This window comes from Anolis sagrei, chromosome 2 (assembly GCF_037176765.1).
Source record: "Anolis sagrei isolate rAnoSag1 chromosome 2, rAnoSag1.mat, whole genome shotgun sequence".
In the NCBI taxonomy this organism is placed as follows: domain Eukaryota; kingdom Metazoa; phylum Chordata; class Lepidosauria; order Squamata; family Dactyloidae; genus Anolis; species Anolis sagrei.
Genome location: NC_090022.1, coordinates 91,410,816 through 91,438,799, shown reverse-complemented (window position 1 = coordinate 91,438,799; position 27,984 = coordinate 91,410,816). Strand labels below are relative to the sequence as shown.

Below are 27,984 nucleotides of genomic sequence, written 5' to 3'. Positions count from 1 at the left end.
ACGGTTGGGTGGAGCTGTAATTGGTTAAGCGGACGAACCTAGAGGGTGCTCACCAATGCTTCCTCTTCATCCTGGAAAGAAGTGACGAGCGGAGTGCCATCAGCAAGGTTCTGTCCTGGGCCCGGTCCTGTTCAACATCTTTATAAATGACTTAGATGAAGGGTTGGAAGGCATGATCATCAAGTTTGCAGATGACACCAAATTGGGAGGGATGGCCAGTACCCCAGAAGACAGGAGCAGAATTTAAAATGATCTGAGCAGATTAGAAAGATGGGCCAAAACTAACAAAAGGAAGTTCAACAGGGACAAGTGCAAGATACTCCACTTAGGCAGAAAAAATGGAATGCAAAGATACAGAATGGGGCTCGAGAGCAGTACATGTGAAAAAAATATTGGAGACCTCATGGACAACACGTTAAACATGAGCCAACAATGTCATGCAGCGGCAAAAAAAGCCAATGGGATTTTGGCCTGCATCAATAGGAGCATAGTGTCTAGATCCAGGGAAGTCATGCTACCCCTCTATTTTGCCTTGGTTAGAACACACCTGGAATATTGTGTCCAATTCTGGGCACCACAATTCAAGAGAGATATTGACAAGCTGGAATGTGTCCAGAGGAGGGCGACAAAAATGATCAAGGGTCTGGAGAACAAGCCCTATGAGAAGCTGCTTAAAGAGTTGGGCATGTTTATCCTGAAGAAGAGAAGGCAGAGAGGAGACATGATGGCAATGTATAAATATGTGAGGGGAAGTCATAGGAGGAGGGAGCAAGCGTGTTTTCTGCTGCCCTGGAGACTAGGACATGGAACAATGGTTTCAAACTGCAGGAAAGGAGATCCCACCTGAACATTAAAAATAACTTCCTGACTGTGAGAGCTGTTCAGCAGTGTAACTCTCTGCCCTGGAGTGTGGTGGAGGCTCCTTCTTTGGAGGCTTTTAAGCAGAGTCCCACCCCCTTCTTGGCAGGGAGGTGGGACTGGATGGCTCACGAGTTCTCTTTCAGCTCTGTGATTCTAGGTGAACTATACATAACAGCAACTACAACTCCCAAATTTCAGGGTCTATTTTTCCCAAACTCCACCAGTGTTTACATTTGGGCATATTGAGTTTTTGTGCCAAGTTTTGTCCAGATCCATAATTATTTGAGTCCACAGTGCTCTCTGGATGTAGGGAACTACAGCTCCAAAACCTTCCAGTATTGTCTGTTGGTCATGGGAGTTCTGTGTGCCAAGTTTGGTTCAATTTCATCGTTGGTGGAGTTCAAAATGCTCCTTGATTGTAGGTGAATTATAAATCCCAGCAACTACAACTCTCAAATGACAAAATCAATCCCTGCCTAACCCTGCCAATATTAAAATTTGGGCATATTGGGTATTTGTGCCAAATTTGGTCCAGTGAATTAAAATACATCCTGCATTTCAGATATTTACATTATGATTCATAACAGTTATGAAGTATCAATTAAAATAATTTTATTGTTGGGAGTCATCACAACATGAGGAACTGTATTAAGGGTCGCGGCATTAAGAAGGTTGAGAAACACTGATCTAAAGGAAGGACCAGCTGTTGAAGCAACTAGAGCTAAATTTTGTTACAAGGCAAATACTGCCAGAGAAGTTGCATATGACTGCACTGTGTCTCATTTGCCCCAAGTACAGTAACGAAGAAAATAAATTCAAGAAAAAAATATTATTCTTATTTATAAAAATAAAATTTACTGGAAACGGGAGAGAAGTATTTGCAAAGGGAGCAGAATCTTATTCCTATAGCCTCCTAAAGTATGGCTTGGTGCAATGCTTGCCTTTTTGCTGCAGACTTCCAGGGAGGCCACAGATAAAATCAGTGATGCAGAAAGAAGTCTCATACATAATTAACAAAACCCTTATGGAGTACAAAAGCAGGTCTGAAAACATTTTTATGCTGCTTCTCTATACTTCCACTGTATCAAAAACGGGTGAAGAAATCATGCTTCTGTCACTTCAACATTTTTTCATTTGTACACTGTGGGGGAAATGTAAGTTTTGGTCAAATATATTGCTTTTACAGATGCTATCATTCAGAGATCTATAGCATTTCCAACAAAACTATGTCTGGTCTGGCCTCACACAACCAAAGGGGGGAAGGGTGTTCCCATGTTTTAAAGTGCAGCATTAACGTCTGGCTGCACCTACATCAAGTCGAGTGGAAAAATGTATTTCCTGAGGAAGTTATGTATGGACTTATTTGCTTGTGTTTTAAACAAAAGGCTTAGAATTCATTGTTATGGTGAAAAATGTAAATGTGTTTGCAGGCAACAGCATTATTTATTTATTTATATCCCACTTTTCTAAAAAAAAAAAAAAAAGGGACTCGGAGCTGCTAAAAACATCCAAAAGATTTACATGTTTCAAAACAATACAGGAATCAGAATAAAACTACAACTATAAGATTAAAAGCAAACCACTTGCAAATTAAAATATTAAAATATGCTTCTTAAAAACAACATACAAACCATTTAAAAATCTTCAAAACAGCACCACACAATATTAACCAAACTCTCATCAGTTTGTAAAGGTGTGCTGGAACTGAAATGTTTTGATCTGCCAGTGCCTAAAAAAAGAAAGCAATCACTGGGCCATCCTGGTTTCTCCAGGGAGGAAGCCCCACTAAGAAGGAAGGCCCTCTCCCTGAAGAGGTGAGGGGGTGGGGGGGTTCTCCAAAAGATTTTAGAGCTTTAATGGGTTTATAAAGGGATCTGTTGGAACATGTTGAGGAAGGTGGTGGTGCTGTGAATGCTTGGTGGCATTCAGCTTTGTCACAGAACAAATCTGAGAATTCTGGAATTCGGATGGTTCCCAAGAACAAGGTCCAGCCTAACCAGTCTACCATTTGCACATCAAATGCAGGCACTGAAGACCTGAGAACTCCCATGAAATAATTAGCTGGCCATGATAATGGACATCTAGTTCCAATTATTTTAGATTTTTTAAGACAGAGAGGAAAGACAGAGTGTTCAACCTTCAGGGACTTTTAGATATGGCCAAACAGCTTTTGCAGTGCCACAGCTAAACTGGCAAGTCAGCCCTGGTGTTCAACAATTGCAGGTTGCTGTGCACCAATTGTGAAGCTGAGTATCCCCATCCTTTCATTTAGATGTGGTTTAGGGGTGTGGTGCTACCACTACACAGCATATTTCCCATCTACTTTGAAACATTCTGCTCAAACAACAGAAAGCCATGATATAACTGCATTTTCTGTCTCCCTGTCTTCACCTCCCATTACTGGATTGTGCAAAACAAAGAGCAGTGGGAGAGAGAAAATAGTATGTAATATGGTTAATATCTCATGTTTTAAGGAAGAGAAGGAAAAGTGATATAGCATGGCTGAAGCTTCATCTCATAATATATAATCTGGGCATGAATATCAAACTAAAAACATTTATGTGTTAGCCTATAGGATGTAGCTATAGAATCGAATTATTAGCAATGCTGTTTGGTAGCTTTCTACCCTGGTGTTATTCTATATAAATAAATACCCTAATTAAATTAACTTGTAACTAGTTATAATGAATCCTATACATATTATTTGGAAATAACCTTTGATGTATTTTGAACACACAGCCAGATGCATTTGTTTGAACATAAGCGACAGAAACCAAAGGGAGAAGGGAGAGCACTACTGTAATACAAATGTATAATTGCTGCCTTCAAGAATATGTGCAGATAAGTTTACATAATCCTTATAGAAAGATGAAGAGTCTGGCATTCTCATTGATTCAGTGAGTCTCCTTTAAACTCACATTTTAAAGCGGAGGCTGGGAATCCATTTTGTAACATGCCTCTCCTAAGAAGAGACAGTGGGGTAACTGCACTCTGGCTCCATTCCGCTTGCAAGCATTATCATGAAAATTGCAGGAGATTAATATTTAATTGTTTATTTGCTGCTGCAGAGGCTCCGTTGCTTCATGCTGTCTATACCCAGCTACTTGTGGATAATGTACAGCAGCTGGGAAGCAGCTGTCTTCCTTGTTCAAAATAACACAAGAATAAAAAAAACACCATTCAATGACTTCCTGTAAAACAGCCTTAAAGCTAGTGCTTATTTACATTGCTGAAGCAGGTCTGGGGAATGCTATTTTAAAAATGTCTGTAAGGCAGATTTTCCACTGAGTTTAACCCTCCTCATGCCTGTGTTAAAAGGTAATTTCAAAATATACCTATTTACCTATATTGGCAATGTCTCAATGTGGCTGATAAAGATTCGCTAATCAACAAACTGGCAAAACATAATCAATAGCCTGATCCTACCATTTGCTCCCCTATTAATATTAAGAGTTTAGATTAGGATAAATAAACAGCCAAGACAATGCAACCCATCCTAGAAATACCTTAAAGACTAGAACAACTGTGGCAGGATGGAAAGCTTGGTTGCCAGTCATTTTTGGGATGTTTTGCTGCAAATACCAAAGAGCTCTGCTCTTTAGAACTGCAAACTGTGCTTCTATAGTATTGTAGAGGGCTATGCTTCCGCCAGAGTTTAAGATCCAGCTATTAGCACAACAATTTGTAGAGAGAAGTGTCCGTTTTCTGTAGAGATCACAATAAAAAGATAAATTTGACAGTGCTCACAGAGAAACAGAAAGCCTCCAGGTCTCAACACCAGTGGCATGAGGACCAGTCTTGAAATTGAGGGCGTGTTGCAATACTATAAAAGCTAATAAAGTCAACCAACTAAGAATCATAGTTGGAAGAGTCCACAGAGGCCATCCAGTTCAATGTCCTGCGATGCAGGAATACAGAATAAAAACAATTCTGACAAATGGTCATCCAGTCTCTGCTGAAAACCTCCAGAGAAGGAGACTCCACCAAACTTGAAGGCACCGTCAAATGGGTCTAATTCTCAGGAAATTCTTTCTAACATTGAAGTGGAATCTCTTTTCCTGCAGCCATATTTAATGATTTTAAAGGATGTCAAATTGAAGATGTAGCAAGCTTGTTTTCCGCTGCTAGACTAGGTCATGGAGCAATGGATAAAAACTGCAGGGAAAAAAAATGACATATCAGTTTTACAGTGGAAAATGCTGCCTCACATCCTATATCTCTGCACTTCATGTTTTGAAGAATATACAGCAGTGGTTCCCAATCTGTGGCCTGTGGACCACCAGTGGTCTGCAAGAATGAAAATATGGTCTGCAGCCTTATTGCAGACCACCACTGTCTTGAAACCACGCAGCAATGAGAGTCACTGGTCTCGCAAAACCCTCTTATAGTGTCAGGAGGGGAGATGCTAACTACCTACGAAAGATTATTACTACCACATCAGCTCTAATTTATTAAATATGGTTTTCTGTGGGCGAGCAGATAGTGACTACTTGGTGGCAGATGTTCTGTATCAGAAACTAGAGCTGATGTGGTCTATTCAATGCAGTTTTCTGAATCAGCACCCCAAATAATCAAACCGAATTTAAAGTTGACCAAAAACTGAACCATAACCCTTTTCGGTACTAATGTTGGAGAGTAGTCCCTGGTCAAAAAAAGTCTGGGAATCACTGATATAGAGCAAACAGTATGCTGATGACATGGTGTACTATCTCACTTTCCCATCAGAGTCAAACAAGGCAGGGAAGTCTTTACTCAATGAACTGGATGAAGATAATTAATTGAAGCTCAATCCAGATGACAGAAATATTATATAGTGGGTAGCTCATAGAGCTTCCAAGTTGTAGCCATAAATGCTTATGCCTTTCCCTGAATAAAGGTCTAAAGTTATATTTGTAACTTGTCAGAGGACAGCTTTATCCTCTGCTGTGTTACTTCTGTCCTTATGTGTTCATAACTCTTAAATATGAAGAATATATCATGTTTCAAAAGTCTCTTGTGCTTTAGGAAATATTAATGTGGATTGGAAGAGAGTGCAATAAAAAAAATATAAAAATATTTTAGAAATGGGAAACTAATGAACTATTTGTCAAACATTAAAATATAATGGTAACTATGTTGTGTGTAATTATAATTAATGCAACATAATTTCCATAATGTGTGTAAATGAGTGGTGTCCACCCTTCCCCTCCTCCTCGATTACATTATTATTATTATCTCTCCTTTCCTCAAAATTGAGGTCCAAAGTGGTTCACATACTTAGAAAGCAAAACAATTAAAAACATTCAACAGATAAATATTATAATGGAATTCAAACTTCTTGAAGAGGTTTTGTACTGCCTTATAAATAGAAGTCCTCTCAGTGAAGGCAATGATGAAGAATGCTGGAAGCTGTAGTCCACTTGGAGGAGTGTGATTCCCATCTCGGTCAAAAAGGATCATTTTTGTAGATTGTGGAGCCATCGTTTGCATTTGAGGTAAAACATCATTTGGGTCCCCTTGACAACACAGTGGAGTGGGCATTTAGTACAAAACATGACAGCAGGAGTTAAAATTGTTATTTATTAATATTATGGCAAATATTATATAGTTTTTCCTGGCTTCACCTTCTTGTACCAAATACTATGTGTTGGTGTTGCCTTATAATGATACAGGCTACTTGAGCTTGAAGGAGTACCAAGCTCAGAAAGGTCTGCATGGCGCCTGCCTTATCTTTTTAGTTCCACGCAAATACTTTTAAATGTTCTCATGCATTTATTTACTTATTTAGAACATTTATATGCCACCCTTCTCACCCCGAAGGGGACTCAGAGCGGCTTACAAGATATATATACATACAATATAGTATATTATTAGTATAGCAAATTCTTTTTCTGAGAAACTTTTCGGCTCTATTGTTGGGATGCCTGTTATTTACTTCCCACTGTTTTTAATGTTGTTTATATCCTTTTTGTTTCAGTTTACATGAATTGCTTTTTTTTTTTTTTGGTACATTGCTGTTAAAACAAATGGCTGTTAGCTATTTTTAAATACACTTGAGAAATGAATATAGGTTGAGCATCTCCTATCCAAAACTCTCCAAAATCTGGAAGACGCTATGTCGGTGTTGGGTCAGGAAGTTTTATTTCAAATTGAACACATGGGTTTTACTGTAATTGGAAAGTGTAAACTTACTACTGCTGATTGGTGGCTTTGTATAGCAATAATTATGTTATAATGAGTACACTTTGGAAATAATAATTTGAAAAAAATCATTAAAAACAAAATCTAAAAATTCAAAATGTTCACACATGTTTTTTTGTTCAGTCACTTCTGACTCTTTGTGACCTCATGGACCAGCCCACGCCAGAGATCCCTGTCGGCTGTCACCACCCCCCAGCTCCTTCAGAGTCAAGCCAGTCACTTCAAAGATACCATCCATCCATCTTGCCCTTGGTTGGCCCCTCTTCCTGTGCTTTCCAATTGATCATTGTACCAAAATGTTAAAAAACATGGTATAAGACTATAAGGTGTATATGGAACAGAAATTAATTTTGTGTTTGGAGTTGGGTCTTACCTGCAAAACGGCTCATTATATATATGTAAACATTCCAAAATCTGAAATCCAAAACATAAAATCTGTTGGAGCATGCAAGGTATTAGTAAGTTTGTGTGTATCAACTGTAAAATAAGATGTATGAAGCTGATTGCTGATTGGGCAATGCCAGGGGAGATAGCTGAGCCTGGGTCTTTTGGATACTGTTACATTTTTGTTCAGGCCTAAGCTATGTACATGTTCAGAGAGACAGTTTGAAGAAACAGAAAGAGAGAGAGAGTTTGGAGTGTACTCTTGCTTCACGAGCTGCTGAAGGAGTTTATCCACATGTGTGGGCTGATCAAATGTGAACTACACGTGGTTTATTTTACATTAGGCCACAAACTCAATGTGTACGTTTTTAGTTTCAGCACTTAAACAAATCACTTTATTTTAGTCTATGTGTGTGGGGTTTCTTTCTTTCTTTCTTTTAGAATATTGGGGTATATTAATGTTTTATACCTCAGTATAATCACAGGATGTCTTAAACCTACACCTGTTGATAAACTCTACAAGCTAGCTGGCATCCCCCCCTCCCCCGATGTGTGCTGGGAAGTTGCCGCTAATTGTGAGAGAAATAAGGTTGAGAACTATGAAAGCCATCCACTACATGGCAAGGGAAAGCTCTATGAGAACTACCACTCTTCTTGGCGTCCCCACAGCAACAGCAAGGGTATCCCTCTAGGCAGCTAAACCTGGAAATCCCAACTGGATGACCCCCTGCGAGGGTCTTCCTCCAGGGACAAACCAAGAATGGTCAACTTGGAAGTCCCTGAATAGACTCAGAAGAGGAGTGGGCAGATCAAAAGACAACCTGGCAAAATGGCACTACCTAAAAGAATCCCACACATTGTGTGACTGTGGAGCAGAACAGACAACTCCACATCTGTATGCTTGTCCATTGTGCCCTGCCTCATGTGCAGAGGAGGAATTATTGGAGACTACAGACAATGCCGTTGCTGTTGCCCGTTTTTGGTCAAAAGATATTTACCCGCCTGTGCTCCTTCTATTTTTATCAGTTTTATACCAATTTATGCAATGCTTTTGATACAAAGTAAATAAATACCCAGTAGTCAATATGTCAATAGGAGCCCCCGGTGGCGCAGTGTGTTAAAGCGCTGAGCTGCTGAGCTTGTTGACCGAAACGTCACAGGTTTGATTCCGGGGAGCGGCGTGAGCTTCCGCTGTCAGGCCCAGCTTCTGCCAATCTAGCAGTTTGAAAACATGCAAATGTGAGTAGATGAATAGGTACCACTCCGGCGGGAAGGTAACGGCGCTCCATGCAGTCATGGCGGGTACATGACTTTGGAGGTGTCTATGGACAATGCCGGCTCTTCAGCTTAGAAATAGAGATGAGCACCACACCCCGGAGTCAGACATGACTAGACTTAATGTCATGGGGCAACCTTGACCAACCTTTACCTTTAGTCAATATGTGTGCAGTAAAAAAAAAAAAAGCCTAGAAAAGTTACTTTTTGGGAGGATAACTCCCAGAACCATTACACAAGCTGTGTGTGTACTTTGATGGAACTGCACCATAGAAGGGCGAGCTCTCCAGGAACCTCAATATTGTGGAACCATGGGAGTTGTAGTTTGCCGAGGCACACCCCTCTCTCTTGGGCAGAGAAGGCAGAAGACCTCTTGGAATCCCACAGCAGAGAAAGGGGTGTCAAAACACAACAGGTATGGGCCAACTTGGGCCTTCCAGGGTGTTTTGGACTTAAGCGGCTGAGGGGGAAAAGGAAGGGGCCTGAGGCCGTGAGGAATGGTGGGAGTTGAAGTCCCAAACACCCTGGAAGGCCCAAGTTGGCCCTTGCCTGGTCTACTACAATGGGCCGTTCCCCGCCCAGCCTCCCCTCCCTCCGCCCCTCCTTCCCGCTCTTCCCAGCACCTCCCTCCGCGCAACCCGCCCCTCGAGGCCTCTCCCTCCTTTCCTCCCTCCCTCCTTTCCTCCCTCCCTCCGCTCCACGCACGCACGCAGGCGCGCGCTGATTTGCTCGCTCCCGCGGCCCAAGAGCGCGCACGCCGCCGCCACGGCTCCCTGCAGCGCCTCTGGTCTTTGGCTCCTCCGCTCGGCTTGTGGCCCTTTGCCTTCGCGGCCTGCAAGCCCGGGTCCGCCCGAGAAGGAAGGAGGGAGGGAGGGAGGAAGCCGGCTGCCCTCTGGCGGGGAGGGGCCCCAGCCCCGGCCTGCCTGCCTGCCCCTCGGACCCGATCCCCCGAAGAAGCAGCACCGCCTCAGGTAGGAGGAGCCGCCCCGCGTTTCGCCCCGCTCCAAGATGGAGCCTCAACCTCCCCCCCCCCCACCTCCAAAAAGAAGCTGGCCCTGTGTGGAGGCCGGAGGGAGAGGGAAGGGAAGAAAGGAAGGAAGGAAGGAAAGACCCCTCCCCTCCGCCAGTCCCTCAAACGCAGTTTCTGAAAGAAGGAGCCGGAAGCAACTCACCCCCCTCTCCGCACTCTTCGGGTGTTATTGAGAGGCCTCCCTCCTTCCTTCCTTCCTTCCTTCCTTCCTTCCTTCCTTCCTTCCTTCCTTCCTTCCTTCCTTCTTTCCTTCCACCCAGGGCGGGAGCGGGCCCGGTTTTCCTGCCTCTTGCCGCCTTTCTGCATTGGGCCAAGGCTTCCCCAAGAGAGCGCCTTCAGCCGCTCCATTCCCCAGCACACAAAGGGGAGCCTTGCTGCCCCTTCCTTTCCTCCCCCTTCCACTCCACTATGCTTTCACGACATTAGAGGGAAAGGGGTATAAGCCAGCAAGAGAAACAATGACATCTTGGAATGGTGAAACAACATGAGTTGGTTGGTCCTGGTGAAGGGGTAAGGGGAAGAGGGAAAAACGGTATAATCATAGAATCAAAGAGTTGGAAGAGACCTCATGGGCCATCCAGTCCAACCCCCTGCCAAGAAGCAGGAATATTGCATTCAAATCACCCCTGACAGATGGCCATCCAGCCCCTGTTTAAAAGCTTCCAAATTATTATTATTATTAAGAAATACAATATGTATAAGTTGATAAAAGGTGTGTGATAGAGTTATATGTAGCATAAGTTGTAATGGAAATTTAAAAATCATGATAAGAAATATGATTAAAGATGTTTTTGATGTTTGAAAAAAAAACACAAAACGACATTAAATGCTATCAGGAGTGATATTGGGAGGCCTCAATTCACCCAGGATGGGGGTGGTGGTGGTGCACATTTTCCTGACCTATAAAGGCCCTTCCATACAACCAGAGGCAGCCCTAGGTAATTTTCAATGGTAAGCAAACAGTATCCCCCCCCCCCCCCCACCAATCACTGATATGTCGTCGTTGGAGTTCTGTGTGCCATATTTGGTTCAATTCCATCATTGGTAGAGTTCAGAATGTTCTTTGATTGTAGGTGAACTATACATCCCAGAAACTACAACTTGCATAGGTCTATTTTCCCCCAAGAGCACCTCAAGAGCGCCCTTGGGCAAAATCAACTATACTGCAAATGCTTACTTTGCGTAATGGTTGAACCACTCCTGCATACAACCCTATATCCCAACATACCAAGGCAGTAAATCCCACAATATTTGCTTTGAACTGGTTTATCTGAGTCCACACTCAGATAATGTGGGCTTTTCTGCCATGATATTCCAGGATATAGGGCAGTGTGGAAGGGCCCTGAGTGTGGACTCAGATGACCCAGTTCAAAGCAGATATTGTGGGATTTCGTGCCTTGATATTCTGGGATATAGGACTGTGTGGAAGGGCCCCAGAATATCAAGGCAGAAAATCCCATAATATCTGCTTTCAACTGGGTTAGCTGAGGGTCCATCCACACAATGAAGTAAATAAATAAATTATACCCCCACCCTTCTCACCCCTGAAGGAGGACTCAGGGCGGCTTACATACTATGGCAGTAATTCAGTCCCAGATTCAGGCAATAACAATATCTTATAAAACTGTAGAAAACATATACATATCAATTAAAATAGTCTTTCAAACAATTAAAACATACCAAAAGTCTAGCACCAACTGAGCTTTGTAAACATTGAACCAATTGCTGTGCCATTCTTCCATAATATTTATGGGTCATATTAATCCCCAGTGGTTTGCTTAAATAGCCAGGTTTTAAGTTTCTTCCTGAAGCTTAAGAGCAAAGGGGCTGTTCTTTAATGTCCCCAGAATGTAAAATGGACTTTTGCTACCTCTTTCTTTTCTCCCTCCCTCCCACTCTCCCAACTGGGCTCTTGAATATGCCTTCATAACAGTAATATTACTGGTTCCTGCCTCCCATCTTTGGGTTTTCGAGATGTAAATGTGGATTGGTCTGCGGCTGCTGCTCCAACAATCTCCTTTCAGTCTTTGCTGAAAATGGGGGTGGTCCCTTCAAAATAAACAGGCAGCTTGTGTAGAAAGGGTAAGAGCGTGCCCTTCCCTTCCTTTCCCCGCTGTCCTGCTGAATAGGAACAAAAGGCAAGGCAGAGAGAGACCATGTTAGAGGCTGATATAGCCACTCAAGTGTCCTAAGTAAAGGACTGGGTGAATAGTCTGAGCAGCTTTGAAAACTGATACAAGCGGAATATCCCTGATCCAGAAGCCTGAAACACTCCCAACCTGTCTTCATCCGTGGCTCAGATAGGGCCACCTTTGCTTTCTGATGGTTCAGTGTACACCCACATATATTGTTAAAACCCGCTAAAGATGACTTATTCATTGCGTTGTTGAAGGCTTTCATTGCCAGAATCACTGAGTTGCTGTGAGTTTTCCAGGCTGTAAGGCCATGTTCCAGAAGCATTATTTCCTGCCGTTTCATCCACATCTATGGCAGGCATCCTCAGAGGTTGTGAGGTCTATTGGAAACTAGGCAAAGTGATGTTTATATATCTGTGCAATGTCCAGGGTGAAAGAAAACTCTTTTCTGTGTGAGGCAGGTGTGAATGTTGCAAGGGGTCACTGTCTCAACCTCCCAACAAAGGATCCCTCCAGGCAGCAACCAGCCAAGCTTTGAAGCTGTAAGGCAACTAAATGCTAATCAAACTGGCCAAATTCAACATTCACACCTGTCTCACACAGTCAAAAGTTCATAGATTTGGGTGAAACATCAGGAGAGAATGCTTTTGGAACATGGCCATACAGCCCGGAAAACTCACAGCAACCTACTTATTCATTTAGCCTCCTAGAGTCCCTTTATTGGTAGAAAGGCAGGATAAAAAATAAAGTACACACACAAATAAATAAATAAGGCAACATTAAAATAATGTAAAATTGTTTATAGAACTAAAAACTCACTTTAAAAGTATGAGATTGAAAATGATATAGCACTAAACCAGAAAACCCATTGCAAGTTGAGCAGCCCTTATACAGAAATCCAAAATTCACCAGTATCCAAAATTGTCCACGAGGGGCTGAGATAGGGACAGTTTTGCTTTCTGATGGTTCAATGTGCACAAAGTTTGTTTCATGCACAATATTCTTTAAAATATTGTGTACAAAATATTTTCAGGTGTATAGGAAAGTTATATGGATTTCATGTTTATACTTGGGATCCATGTACAATGTATCTCGTTATGTACTGTATACACTCTTGTATATGTGTGAAAGCTTTCATCAAGATTGAACTAAAAATCATGAGTTAATTTATCTGTGGATTAATGTAAATACTATACCTTAACTGTTAAGGAAAAAAGGGAATCATGCCCCCTCTGAGTAGAATGGTGAAAGGTGAGAGCTTAGCCTGTCCCAGGAGAACCTACAAGAAACACCAGCCTCCTCTACTCTGCCTGCCATGGCATCACTCCAGGCCTTTGTGAATGCCAGGGTGGGGAAACAGAAGTTGCAGCAACCAGGAGCAATTGCCTCAAGGTGGTTCTGGTGCTTTTCCTTCCCCCATAGATTGACCTTTCACTTCAGGTCATATCAAAATCCATAGTTTGGGCTTCAAAACTTGCCCTCGACTTCTATATGTGATCGACATATGTCAGTATATTTGATATATGTGTACAAATAGAGGTATTCCAAAATTTGAAAAAGTCAAAAACACCTTTGGTCCAAGTATTTCAGACAAAAGTACTCAACCTGTGCAGATTGCTGGTAACACTCACCAGGCAGCTACCCCTTACATGTATCCCTCAGTCTTATAATTTCTCCATTGCTCGCAATAAATCATCCTCCTAATATATACAAAACCATTAAAGGGTATATAGAAGAGGAGGAATACTCAAACTCTAGTACTGTATGGAGGGGGGGGAGCAATGATGGGTGGCGGGAAGAACTGGAGTAAGCTGCTTTTGCACTGTCCTATTGGATGTGGCCACCCAATAACTGAGATGAATTACATATCTTGTACCTCACACACATTTTGTCTTTGGAATTTGTTTTCATTGCTCTCTCTCTCTGCCTTTTATTTTTTTTCTGATTACTGTGTATGTAATGGAAATATTAAACTCACCTTATTTTATAAATATATAAAACTAACACTTATCTATAAGATGCAGTAAGTAAGAAGAGATTGTTGATTGCTGAATGGTATTATTTTGAATACATCTAGTATGAACTAATTATATATACAGTTCCGTTTATTGTAGCATTGTTTGCAAAACATATAGATCTATACTTTGCTGCATTCTGTGAACCTAGTTCCAAGCAAGTCCTTAGAAATAAGTTCACATTGGTAACTTGTTCTGTGCATCTACCAGCTATTCTAATTTGGACTCTGAGTCCTTAGGAAAGAAGTTGAGTTCATTGCTCAGTCTGATGTAAAATCAGTTATGAAAATGCTGACTTAAAAAAAACCCTTAAGGTTCAGAACAGTCTTTGGCATGTTCAAAAGTTTTTCTGATGTTTTTTTCATTAGTTACTTCAGTGGATTTATGCATGTGACATATGAGGGGGGCCCCATGAAAACTGATTTTGATAAGACTGCAATATGTGGATTGCAGTAACAATTCCTTGTTTTAATGATAAAAGCCACAAACATCAACAGTTGTTTACTGTCAGGAAGCAAATGATTGGGCTAGAAGACAGTGGCTTGAAAGTCAACTCCCATTCCCCCATTAGTGGATTTGTTGTGAGCTTATTCTAGAGTCTCACTTATCAGGCCACTTAGAGCACACCATGCAGAAGAAGTTGAGGAAGAACTTTATTTTTCTACCCTGCCTCCATCTCCCCAAAGGGACTTGGGATAGCTTACATGGGGCCAAGCCCAGGCAAAATACAATTAAAAACAGAACAATAACAAATTTAAATAGTATAAAACAGCATAACAGTAATAAGCATCAAGCAACAGCAAACTAATTTTGGAGGGTGGAGGAAGAAGGCCACTATGCAAACTGGTTAATGGATAAAGTGGTTCAATAAGGTGGATAGAAAATTATAATAGCATACGAAATAGCATGGAAACAGAGCAATTAAACAGGATAAATTCAGCTTAACTTACAAAAAAATATAGGAATTTAAATTCAGGTCATGAATCAGGTCATGATACAGGTTGCAGCAGCCTTGCTGAAACTAAACAGGCCTGGCCAGTGCTTGAATGGGATGATTTTTTTAAATTTATTTTTTTATTAAACTTTATTTGTACCCCGCTAGCATCTCCCGAAGGACTCGATGCGGCTTACAAAGGCCAAGGCCTCAAAACACAACACAACAATACAATACCTAAAGCAAAATTAAAAACAGTTAAAGCAATATTAACGACATGCAATAAAGAATACATCAAGACACTGTGTAAACTGGGCCAGGCCAGAGTAAGGGGTACAGGATTAAAAGTGCTTATGTGATAGGTGGTGTGTGAGGCTTGTAGGGCAAGTGCAGTGTGCAGCAATCTTAGTTCTACAAAAGTGCTTCTGGGACTTGTTATTGGAGATTCCTATTCTGGAAAGGCGCATCGGAACAGCCAGGTCTTCAAGTTCTTTCTAAAGACTGCCAATGTAGGGGCCTGTCTGAGATCTTTTGGGAGGGCGTTCCAGAGTCGGGGGGCCACCACAGAGAAGGCCCTGTCTCGTGTCCCCACCAAGCGTGCCTGCAAGATGATCAAGGAATATATTCTTATACTTGAGTTCCATCAGAGAAGAAAGGCAGTACAGAACTGTTGGGCTGTTAGAATAATATTCTGCTCTTTGCCAGAAAAAAATGCAAATGCACAAGAGTTGCATAGCAGTTTACTGGAAGAAGCTGAGAAACTTGTGTCTCCTTAATTCATGAAATGATTTGGAAGACATTGACAGATTATAAAGCTATAATCTCTGTCAATTGTATACTTATTAGTTGATTGACTTTTTGCATATGCATAAAGGTAATACTTTCAAAGTGTAGGCATACCTTCAATAATTCCTCTTAGAGATGATCCTTGTAATTATTTTTCTTCCTTGCACTTCCTGAAAGGCTACATTGCTGGGCTTCAAAACCTAGTGGAGCAAGATGAGACTACAGTGTGGACTCTCTGATGCATCCTTGTGAATTTTGCAAATTGGAAGAGCCTTTCCATTTGTGAAATGATTAATCTGAAACATGTTTTTAAGTGAGATGCACGATTTAGTAGCAGACATTATCTTAGAAGAGCTGTTTCTTCTAATTAGGTAGGATAATATCTGTCAATGTACTTGCTGTCTTTTATATTCAAAGTATTTTGATTAAACACTGCTGTTTTATCAGAACGTTTTGGTTAATAATGCAGCCCTATATGTCTACGAAAATATAAACTCAATTGAGTTCAGTGGGGTTTGCTTCTGTGTACAATTAGTATAGGATATTCAATTTCAGTTACTACATGCTGTTTCTTGCAGGTTTGAAATACTACAGAATCATACTTTTTTAATTTGTGTAGTCTCCAGGCTATTAGTATTTCTTACTAATAACCTGCATAGCTCTTCTGTTTGCCACTTTTGTTCCTGCGACAGTAATGTAGTCAAGGAATAATACAGTGTGAAAACTAGCTGTGTCAATCTGCCAATAGACATTTCCCTCCCCTTGCAGTTCCCAACATGTTTTTGCTGTGTGTGTGGTTTTCCTGTGTTGGGAGGACAATGGAATAGGGTTTTGTACAAGTGAAAGTCAACATGCACAATATTGGATATCTCTCATGAGACATATATGTTACTGTCATGTGTTTGTGTAAAATAAAGATAGTGGAAATCTGAGTCACTTGACAATGGTACAAATTTCCTGTGTGGAAATTGTATATGATATGTATTTATATAAAACCCAAAGCGGCTTGCAATAAAATGTAATGAATGTGCATGTTTTGGTGTTTCTTGTGTGTGCGGCAAGAAGCATTAATAGCATTTTGTTGTTATGTTATAACATTTGCAACATCATACAGCTTGCTATAAGTTACTTCAGTGTAGGAAACCATCTGAAGTAGAGTTAGGCATGCTTAGATCATGAATATCAGTGACCCTTAAGCATGCCCTAACTCTTCATTAGATTTAGGCTGTTGTCTTAACAGAAAGATTCAAAGCCTTATTTGATTTTACTGGCACTATATATTTCAGTCTGAGTTACTAAAATGTAAACATTTTGCATTAGGATAGCTTTATGGTATAGTCAGGGATTCTAAAACCTTATATCTTTGTCTGGCCTTTGTTCCCAGTTGCTTATTCCTGCACAAAGATACTAGAAGTCTAGGTCTGCTATTTCAAACAAAGTAAAATAGCAATAAATTCTAATCTGTAAAGTGAGACTAAATGTTTATTAAACACACATAGAATTATACTATGAGCCTATGTTAACAGGGCTTCTCATTTTGTGTATAATATGGAAACCATTAAGGTTGAAATCCTGTGGTCATTTATTTGGGGCTCACTTCAATGAACTCATATAGACATCTGAATTATTGTACTGCAGGACAAGGCAAGTACAGATTATATTGTTTGTAAAGCTATGCCTAACCATTTAAAGTAAGCAAGCTGGTGTTTGCACTGATTCATTGATTAATCAAAGCAGTAGGTTTTCACAATAACACTCGGACAATAAAGTAGGAACAGAAAGGGTTTTTTTTGCTTCTGTTCTTTTTGCATTTAAAAATGGTTTGTGCTTATCAGAAATGGTTGGCTTTCATTCATAGAACAATAGTGTTGAAAGAGACCACAAGGGCCATCCAGTTCAACCTCTTCTCATACATGGGAACACACAATCAAAGCAAATTAAAAGCAAGGTCTTCTGCTTTCTTGCTTGACCTCTAGTAGCCGTCTTCTAAACCTGGAGGGAAAATAATGAAATAGAAGAGGATATATCTGTACTAGTGGTCCTAGGAAATCTAAAGACCAACAAGTCTTTGACAGAAATCAATTCAAAAATCTGCAGGCGTCCAGGGGCTGGTTTGCTACTTGGAAAGAAGCATAGAAATTAAAGGATTTGTGCTTTAATTTGGTTGATAGCTTTGTTTTATATCTCCAGTAACTGGATCGTCTCTTCTCAAGATAATATAAATAATTAAGAGATATCTCAAATGGCAACCCTCCCATTTGATCGCAGAAGTATATTGAAGGCTCTGTGTTCCCAGTAGATGTAGTTTGTTTATATTCTTCTGTTTCCTGTACCCGCCCCCCCCCCCTTCAAAATCTGCTCTAGAGTTTATTTGGAACCATGCAAGAGATGAAGGAAATGCACTGAGGAAGGGGAATAGTTGGAAATTGTTTCCTTAACTTGTTAATGGAAGCCTCTGTTTGACCAGAGAGCCACCCATTCTGGGAGATTTCAACCTTAACTTGAATACCATTCTGTCAAAGAGGCTGGTTGAACAGTTAGTTTCTTAGCACTGCAGTAGAATTCCCATTTGTTCAAATAAATGCAATATTTTTTGTGAACCTCGATACTGCCATATTGTTACTAACCTTACACAAGAAAAAAAGAAAAAAAAAGAAAAAAAACCAATTTCCTTGAAATTTCTGTGTAGCATAATTGGTACACTTCTTAAAATGCAATTTGAGAACAATACTTATTGAGACATAAATTTGGTGAGCTCTTTTTAAGATGGGTGGTAATTGCTCAGTATGTGGATGACACCCAACTCCATCACTTTTTTCCACAGTAAACCAAATAAACTGTTTCAGTCCTAAATCAATGCATGTCATCAGTAATTGACTAGATAATGCCAAACAGTTTGACACTTAATCCAGTCGAGTTAGATGTACTCCTAGTCAGTCAAAAAACAGGGAATTAAGATCCAGTTTGTGCTAGACAATGTTACCTTCTCTTCAGCTTGGGTGTGCTCCTGGGTTAAATCCTGAGCCAATAAGTGCAGGTTTCAGCAGTGGCTAGGAGTGTATTTACACAGTTAAGATCTGTGCTTCAGCTGTGCCTTTTCCTTGAAACTTCAGATCTGTCCTCATTGATACATGCCTAGTTGCATCCTGATTGGATTACTATAACATGCTCTGTGTGGGGCTGTCTTTGAAGAGTGTTCAAAAACCTTTTGCTGACCCAAGGAGCTGTATCCAGATTGCCAACTGGAGCTGGCTTCAAGGAGCACACAACTCCCTGTTACAACATCTTTGCTTGCTGGCAGTCTGTTTCTAAAGAGCTAGTTTAGATTCCTAACGCTCTGTATAGCATAGATCCAGCTTCTTAAAAGGACTGCGTTCTCCCTTATGAACCAGCCCATGCATTGAGATCTGCTGGGGAGACCCATCTGAATCATACCACTCTCATAGGTCCATCTGATTGGAACAAAAGAGATTACTATCTTAGTGGCTGCTCACAGACTCTGGAATTTCTTTCCCAGAGAGGTTAAACTGATATCTTCCCTACTGTACTTTCTCAGAAAGGTGAAGACTTTTGTTTATGTTCTCTGTTTTATTGCTGTAGTTTGAATTTTTGTGTTTTGAATTATTTGATGTTGTTTGATTTATGACTTTTAAAATGGTGATCTTTTAAATTATGTTTATTGTACACCTTCTTTAATTTTGTGTTATTGTTCATGAGTTTCCTTGAGTGCTGAAATGGGGGAAAGGTGGTATATAAATGCAGTAGATAAATAATAGTTTGATCACTTCTTAACTTTTGTATTTTGTGAATTTTAATTATGTGTTTTTCTTTTTCTCTGTTATCAGCTGCCTTGAATCCAGAAGTGGGCAAAAAGTGCTGCTTTTGATGATGATGATGATGATGATGATGATGATGTTAAATTAGTTCATTGCTTTATATTAGTTTGGATCCAGTTATTCCCTAAAAGAGTATTTTCAAACCTCACATTTATTTAAATGCCTTCATTTTTTGCACAATTTGAAAGTATGAGTTATTTTAATGCTGATATTATTAAGGCTTTTATACTGCCTCAAAGATAAATATAGAACTATGCAATTAGCAGTCATGGAGGGTGCGGTGTAAGTAGACATTGATAGCGCTTTGGAATGGTCCTTTCTTCTAACAACTTCTTGTGTAAAGATTGGTTTATGTTCTGAGCCAATTTATCTAATTTGAATTGAAATTTATAGTCGTAAATCAAATAAATGCTTTGCTGTTGTATGTTTTCATCATTTAATACATTTATTTCAATTTTAAAATTTATTTTTCATAGAAAATGATGCATCCTGTTGCAAGTGGTAACTCCCCTTTCTGTGGGACTGGAAAGAGTTCTTGTCTTAATGATGACAACGGGACACCAGCTGACCAGTTTGATTTATATTCGACGCAACAAACAAAGTATGGCCACACAGTCAGCCACAAGCCAATACCATGCCAGAGACAAGATCCATTAAATGAGCCACATTTGCAGACCACAAGTGGCAGGAGTATAGAGACGAAAGATGAACTGAAGAAAAAGAAAAATCTCAACAGATCTGGTAAACGTGGAAGACCTTCGGGGACCACAAAATCAGCGGGATACAGAACAAGCACAGGTAGACCGCTGGGAACCACCAAAGCAGCTGGATTTAAGACAAGTCCAGGCAGGCCCTTGGGTACAACTAAAGCTGCAGGATACAAAGTCAGCCCAGGGAGACCTCCAGGTAGCATTAAAGCTCTCTCACAGCGTGCTAATCTAAGTTATACTTGTAGCAGTGCAGCCTTCCCTTACTCTGTGGTCCATAACAGAGCTTTGCATGCTGCCGCTGAGACAAGTAGTAAAATCAAGCAACCCACTGAATGAAGAAGGAGGAATCTGAACAGTAATTCTTTTTTAAATTATCCAACTTGTGGCATGTTTTTTCACTTATTTTGTAACTTTTCCATAACTTACTTTCTTCTGTTTTATTTTTTTAAGATGTCATATCATAATCATGTATGTTTTTTGTGTTTAGAAGTGGACTCCTCAGTGATGCCCTTGTTTGTTTCCAGAAAGTAATTATTAATATTCTAAGTGACAAAATACTTGTCTGACCATCTCAGCTAAGTGGTTAACAACTGACTGAAATAAAGGAATTCTGTCTCCTAGGTTATTTAAAGTCACAATAAATTGAAAAATATATAAAAATAGACTAACAAAAGCCAATCATTTAGTACCGTTTTACTAATAATTGTTCTGTCAATTTTGCAATGTATTTTACCTTTCCCCCCTTTTTCATGTTTAAGTAGGAGAGACTATAAAATAAATTTTCCACAATTGCTGGAACCTAACACAGACCTCAAGTATTTGTAGATACTTCAAAACTTAAAAAAAATATATTTTTCAAAAAGTTGTCATTCCAGGCAGTCATTGTGTTAAAAGTGCTATCAGTTTCGAGTAATTCAGTATTTTCAACACCTGATATTTTTGAAGTGCTATTTTGCCATTAAAGTTTGGCAACTCTTCTCAATATACTAATTATTGGCCACTGACATATACCTAAGACTACACATACCAGATTACAAAAATTAAATATTTGAAATGTTTTACAAATAACTTCCAAAAAGTGCTATCAAATATGCATATTACTTATAGTCCTAGTTGAGATTTTGACTAAGATTTTACACATTTTTGTACTTTTAACTTCCAAGTGATTTAGATAACCTTGGGTCTCCACAGATGTGTATAATATTTGGCTTTTATCCCAGATCTGTCCATAAATTTATGAATTCCAAATAATTTACAATATCTGCAGTTTTTAAAAATACTTGGTGTGACTTAAACACACCTTTTCAGATAGAAGATGTTGTCATTTTTAATAGTATTGCCAGTAGAAGTCTTATTATTTATCACTCATACTGTAGCTAAGAGAGCATATATTTACCAAAGGAAGACATTTCATGGTTCATAATTGGAAATGATACAGCTGATGCACAACCAAGTTGTAATTTGATGTGTTTATAGACCCAGATATATAACAGACTATAGGAATACATCTATGCATGGAGGTGCAGAACTATAAATACATTTTCTGACATTTTATGCACCTAAAATAAATGTTCTACATTAAATTGGGTATGTGTTGTTATTTTCAAATGTTTGTATGAGAAAGGGATACAATGTATAATACACATATTACATTGTAATGGAAGAAAACTCTCAATATTGAGGATATTCCAAATATTTCTTTAGAATTATAGCTTGTCAGAAACTAAGTTTACATATAGTTATAGATTATTATTTTTTAATTTTATCTTCACATAGACATGATAAAGAAGTTATGAATACATATTTACAAATTCATGGGGGCAGAAGTCTTTCAGGTTAATTAGAGAGATTAAAATGAACGGTATTCTTTTTTTTTCTTTGTAAAATAAAATGATGTGGCCTGCTGATGTTTTGATATGACAACTCTGATTTTTGGTAATGACAGCTTCAGAAATGGATGTCATTTCATGCCTTTTTTATCAGGAAAAAAGCAGCAAGCCTTCAGGTGTTCCAGTGATGCCTAACTCATAATGAGCTGGACTTTCTCCTGTATTTTATAATAGGTATTGAATTGTTTTTGGGGGACTTTGTATGCACTGGCAACCATGAACCTCAACAGTACTGGAAGGCTCTTTAATCATGTAAACTAATGGCAGCTAAACTGCTAGTAAAATCGGGTTTGTTATTATTATTATTATTGCTGTAGCTATGAAGCTCATTATATACTTCTTCAAGTAACTTTGGAGGTATGAAACTTATTTTTCCCCACAGTGTGAAACTTTCGACACACACACAATGCTAATGTGAGCTAATTAACCCTCAGGACTCTTTTTGTTACACAATCTTTTTCTCCCAACTGGAAAGACTGCTTCAGACTCTTTCTGACCTTTCTTGGAAAGCAGCTGAATGTAAAAACAAGAATGACATACATTTATGGCAAGGAGCAAGTTGCATGTCACCAGTGTACCTTTGAGTGACTACTACTTATCACCTCCTCCTTTTCTCATGCTATTCTTTCTTCAACTTCTGACATGTGCATCTTCTTAGAGATGCCATTCAGCATTTTGGGAGTTAACATAAGTGCATTGTTGTTCTAGTATAGTGAATTTTGTATTCAAGTATGCTAAGAAAATAATGAAATTATGTAAGCAATGTAAGCTCATTTATGTTTATTTTATGAGATTGAATACACCCATTTCAAAGGCTAATGTTGTCAGTTGTGGAAAAATAAAAACCCTCTTCCATTTTTCTAAAGGCAGTTTTAACACCTTGGATTTGTTAATGAGGCCAGAAGAACACTGTTGGGCATTTCCTGATTCCAGTTCATTTATCCTCTACTGTGGTTTACAAGTGCCATGATGTGGGGGGAAAGCAAAAGTCAAGGACATGAGATGTTTGAATGATATATTCAAATATTTTTGCTACTCTTGTATATAGTCTTCAGAATACATTGTGCTCTTCTTCTTTTTGTAACACTGTCTCTTGTCATGACAAACACTGAAACAGCATGTTCATTCTTATACTTTGATATTATTGGGCAGTGGGAAGAGGAATGCCCTTTTTCATTGTAGTATTAATACATGATTTGTAAAGCAAAATGATAATTTTATATTATATACATCTGCTTTTAGCTAGGATTGTTGATGTGTATTGGCACTGTTCAGAAAATCTACATGTCAGACTTCTACTTTCTTTACTTTTTTTGTTAAACATATACATTTTGTCTTATTTTTTAATAAAGCATTTAGTATCTTTAAGCATTAATAAGGATCTATACTGAAGAAGCCTCTACTTTAAACACAAACAGAAATTACTGATCACTTTCTGATGAGATTTACTTAAACTATAGAACCAAATAACGTTTAACTACTAAGTTTGAAGTCTTGCACTGGATATTTTCAAAATCTTGACACAGCCATTAGTAGAGGCTTTAATCACAAAGGGGACTAAATATTGTGAAAATAGCACTTTTTGAAGAAAAGGCAGGCAGTTTCATTCACTGCACCTAGGTTTTTTTCATGTATTGCAGTTTTTAAAAAATCATTAAATGTCATCGATTAAGACTCATCCACCATTATTTTGCAGTGGACCATTTTATTGTATTCCAGACTTTCTTTCAGTCTTTGGACAAATTCAGTTAAATCAATTATATGGGTAAGAAATTCCCTAATCTACAATGCAGAAAGCAGTTAATATCAATATTTTTTTTTTACATTTTCAAGAGTTTTGAAAGGCAGTGGCAGAAATAACTTTTGTCCTATTTCATAAGCTCTGTTTTTCATTACTATATGTACAGTAAAGTATAACATAACTTACTGAATACAAAAGAGTTGCTTGCAATCAGAGCTCTGGATTTCTGCCTATGCTTACATATTTTTATTATACATACATTTAACATAGTTCAAATATAGTTATGCACACCAGAAAGAACACTAAAGCAACCTTTCCTTTGGCTTTTTTTTCCAAAATAAGTATCTCATTTAAATGAGTCTGCTATGTATAAACCGATTTCATCTTGAAAGTTATAGTAACGTTGTTAAAGTTTAATAAACTTATGCTTAAATGGGCCACGTCCACATTTTCATCATTCACAACTTGTGTTTCCTATGAAACATGTTATTTTTAGTGGAAACAATTGCTCATTAAGTATCATCACCTTGTCTTCTGCTGTAAAAAGTCTGATTAGATACTGTGTATGTTCTTAAGTCCATGAACTTCAGCTACTCATGTGCAATTGTCTGTATGGGAATGGAGTAGTGTTCATGATCTGTATTATTTACATCACCATATGGATGTATATTTATTAATAAAGTAATTGCCCTAAACACCAAGTACTTTATCATGTTTTATATTCTTGCCATATGACCTCAGGATTCCAAGTAACATTTTACATGTCAGAAGAAAATTAGGACAGCAAATCCTAATTTCCTGTCATCATAATTTAATCAGTTGTGTAAAGGGAAAATAAATCAATTTGCTTTTCCAGCTTTATCCTGCATTTGATGGAAATACAATCGTGTTAATCTTTTCCAACCACCAAAATCCTTACAGACTCCTTTCTGGTTCTCCCATTGTGCTGCTCCCTGTATCACACGTGGCTTCTTAAAGTAGGCAGAAAATGTCTACCAACATTACCAGTTAGAGGGACCATTAGGAGATCAGGACATACAGGCATTCCTGGAGTATTCTAGATTGGACTGGAGCATTTGTATAAGATGATAAGCCTGAAATAATGAGCATTTTGTAGCCTATTTGTACTATACAGTTGTACCTTCACATTTGCAGTTTTGGCATGTAAATTTGATTTAAAATGTTTGTCACACTAGGCCCCAAACCTGTGGTTCTTGTGGTGCTGAAATCACATTACAATATCAGATTTAGGGGCTTTAAGATCATGCTATGATTTCTCCCACCTTCATACCCCCATTTTATTTATCAACTTGAACAAGACTGATAGAATGCAAAAGCTATCTCCTGATGTCACGATCCTTTTGTCTTAATAGAAATACCATATTGTAGCTTTGGGGTGTTCTTTTCAAATGTGTCAGCATGACTACCTACAATTATTGTATTTCATACAATAATTGTATAAATACATTGTATAAATGTATTTAAACTTTCAGCTATGAAAAGGCTTTGGTTTCTTCTTATAGGTCACCTAAATCTTAATATATAATACAAAAGGAATATCAAAATATTAAAGTATTCATTGTGCACAGCACTAAAAGATAGTACTTAAAAATATATCCTTTACCATATGAAGCCCAGAATAGCCTCTCTAATACACAGTACTGTTAATAAAACACTGTTTCAGTTCCCTTTACAAATGTTAAGACATTCTGTTTGGAAGAAAAAGGAGACTAGTAAATGCAACATTGGTTTATACAGAGAAAGGGCTTTTGTCTATCAATGTCACAATAACAGGTTGTTCCGCTGAACAAAGGCCGGTTATTCCTTGCATGTTTATTCTTTAAAAACTTGCGCCACATGCAGGATCAATGGAAAACCAAGACAATGCGTTCTGTCCATTTCAAGACAGGGCCCTCTGCCAGGTGCAGGACTGCTGGCAACAGAACCACACAATGATTTATTCATGTGAGAGCTAACAGAATTGTCATTTTTAAAAATTCTGCTCATGACAATATTATGCTGATGGCTGAAGAGAGCATGTCAGGGGTCCAAGGAGTCTTTCTTGAGTATTTTCTTGTCAGTAACTTTTATCGTCATGAGACTTCAAACTCCACTTATCCTACTCCATAGTAGAGGCCAGGTTTGTTAGATTTGTAAAATAGGCAGTTTCTAGATTCCTTTCTCTGATGTTAAATATCTGCCTCAGGCAGCACAGTTGATTGGACATAACTTTTCTTCAACAAGGGAGCTTTGCAGCCAGCAGTCTCAACACCCCTGAATTTCCCAGCCCAGTGAAACTAACTAAATTTGCAAATTGCTTGCTTGTGGGATGCACTTAACTAGACAAATTTGCTTGAACCTGTAATTTTTAGGATCATGTGCATAGATTAAAGTATCTAAAGTGTTTTTTAAAAAACATTTTTAAAATGTTGGTTTGTTTCCCTCCCTTGCCTCCAGATTTTTGTGTTTAAATAATGTTGATTCTATAGAGGCATGTATTTTTTCAGCAATGCCTGGCGAAAATGCAGCCAGTTTTCTAAATTTATTTTGAATAAATTTGATTCTTTCAAAATTGGCATGTGGCATATAATTGACATGAAGGATTGTGTGTAGGATGGATCATTTTAACCTTATGTGCATCTATAAAGTAAAGGTAAAGAAGAAGAAGAAGATGATGATGAAGAAGAACTTTATTTTTCTACCCTGTCTCCATCTCGAGGGGACTCGGGAGTACTTAGATGGGGCCAAGCCCAAGGCAACATACAATTAAAAACAGAACAATAATATACTAAAATAGCATAAAAACAGCATAAGCAATAATAAGCATCACAAGGAACAACAGAGAAAACCTCTAGACTCTTTTTTTTTTTTTGGTGAGGGGAGGGCCAATACACGAAACGAAATTAAAGGATAGACTGGTCAATAAGGTGGATAGAATGTATAGTAGCATAGGAATAGAGCAATTAAGCAGGATCATTTCAGCTTAACTTAAAATGTAGTAATCAGATATAGGAATTTGAATTCAGGTCATGGTTAGAGACCATCTGTTAAAGGAGTCGTCCGTCAAATGCACAACGAAACATCCATGTCTTTAGTTCCTTACAGAATGTGGACAGAGAGGGTGCCAGCCTAATCTCCCTGGGGAGGGAGTTCCAGGAGCCACCACCGAGAATGCCCTTTCTCTAGTCCCCACCAACTGCGCCTGAGAAGGGGGTGGGAGTGAGAGAAGAGCATCCCTGGAAGATCTTAAGGACCATGTGGGCTCATAGGGGAGGATGTGGTCACTAAGATAAGCAGTTCCTGAACCATTTAGAGCTTTATAGGTAATACCTGCACCTTGAATTGGGACCGGAAACTTATCGGTAGCCAGTGGAGCTGGAGGGGGATTGACTGCTCCCTTTAACTTACACCAGTTAACAATCTCGTAAAGGTTTCCCCTTGACATTAAGTCTAGTCGAGTCTGACTCTGGGGGTGGTGCTCATCTCCATTTCTAAGCCAAACTGCCAGTGTTGTCCATAGATGGCTCCTAGGTCATTGGTTGGCATGACTGCATGGAGTGTCGTTACCGAAGCAGTACCTATTGATCTCACATTTGCATGTTTTTGAACTGCTAGGTTGGCAGGAGTCGGGGCTAACAACAGGAGCTCACCCTGTCCCACAGATTCAAACCACCGACCTTCCGGTCAGCAAGTTAGCAGCTTAACTCTATAACCTGCTGCACCACTGTGCATCTACACTGTAGAATTAATACAGTTTGACACCACTGTAAGTGCCATGGGTCAGTGGTATGGAATCCTGGGAGCTGCTTTTAGCCTTCTTCGCCAAAAAATGCTAGTGCTTCACCAAACTACAGATCTCAGGATCCTATAGCACTGATCCATGGCAATTAAATTTGTGCCACACTGCATGAATTCTACAGTGTCAATGCACTCCTTTTCTTAAAATACTGCATCTCTTTTGTATGGCAAATTCTGGCTTCAACTACATAAAAACAGCCTAATGAAGAAGCTGATTTTTTTTGTCAGGATGGTAAAAAAGAGCTCCAGCTTTGTTTTGGAGTCTTGTGTTTTGCAAACTATGTTTGAATATATTTCTTCTGTTTCATACTTCTCATAACTTTTCCATTATTAAACGAAAGTGGACCATTACATGTTTGATAGGTAAATGTGAAGAAATATGTTTGCTTTAAGACTTTGGATACAAAGAG

At 39.0% G+C, this 27,984-nt stretch overlaps 1 protein-coding gene across 1 annotated transcript; it reads left to right on the top strand.

Moving 5' to 3' along the window:
- Window positions 1–9,410: 9,410 nt before the first annotated feature.
- On the top strand, window positions 9,411–24,477 carry C2H5orf24 (chromosome 2 C5orf24 homolog). Its single transcript, XM_060765297.2, has 2 exons — window positions 9,411–9,671; window positions 19,913–24,477. The coding sequence occupies exon 2, from the start codon at window positions 19,916–19,918 to the stop codon at window positions 20,480–20,482; it is 567 nt and encodes a 188-aa protein (XP_060621280.1). The 5' UTR covers window positions 9,411–9,671; window positions 19,913–19,915; the 3' UTR covers window positions 20,483–24,477.
- Window positions 24,478–27,984: the final 3,507 nt, after the last annotated feature.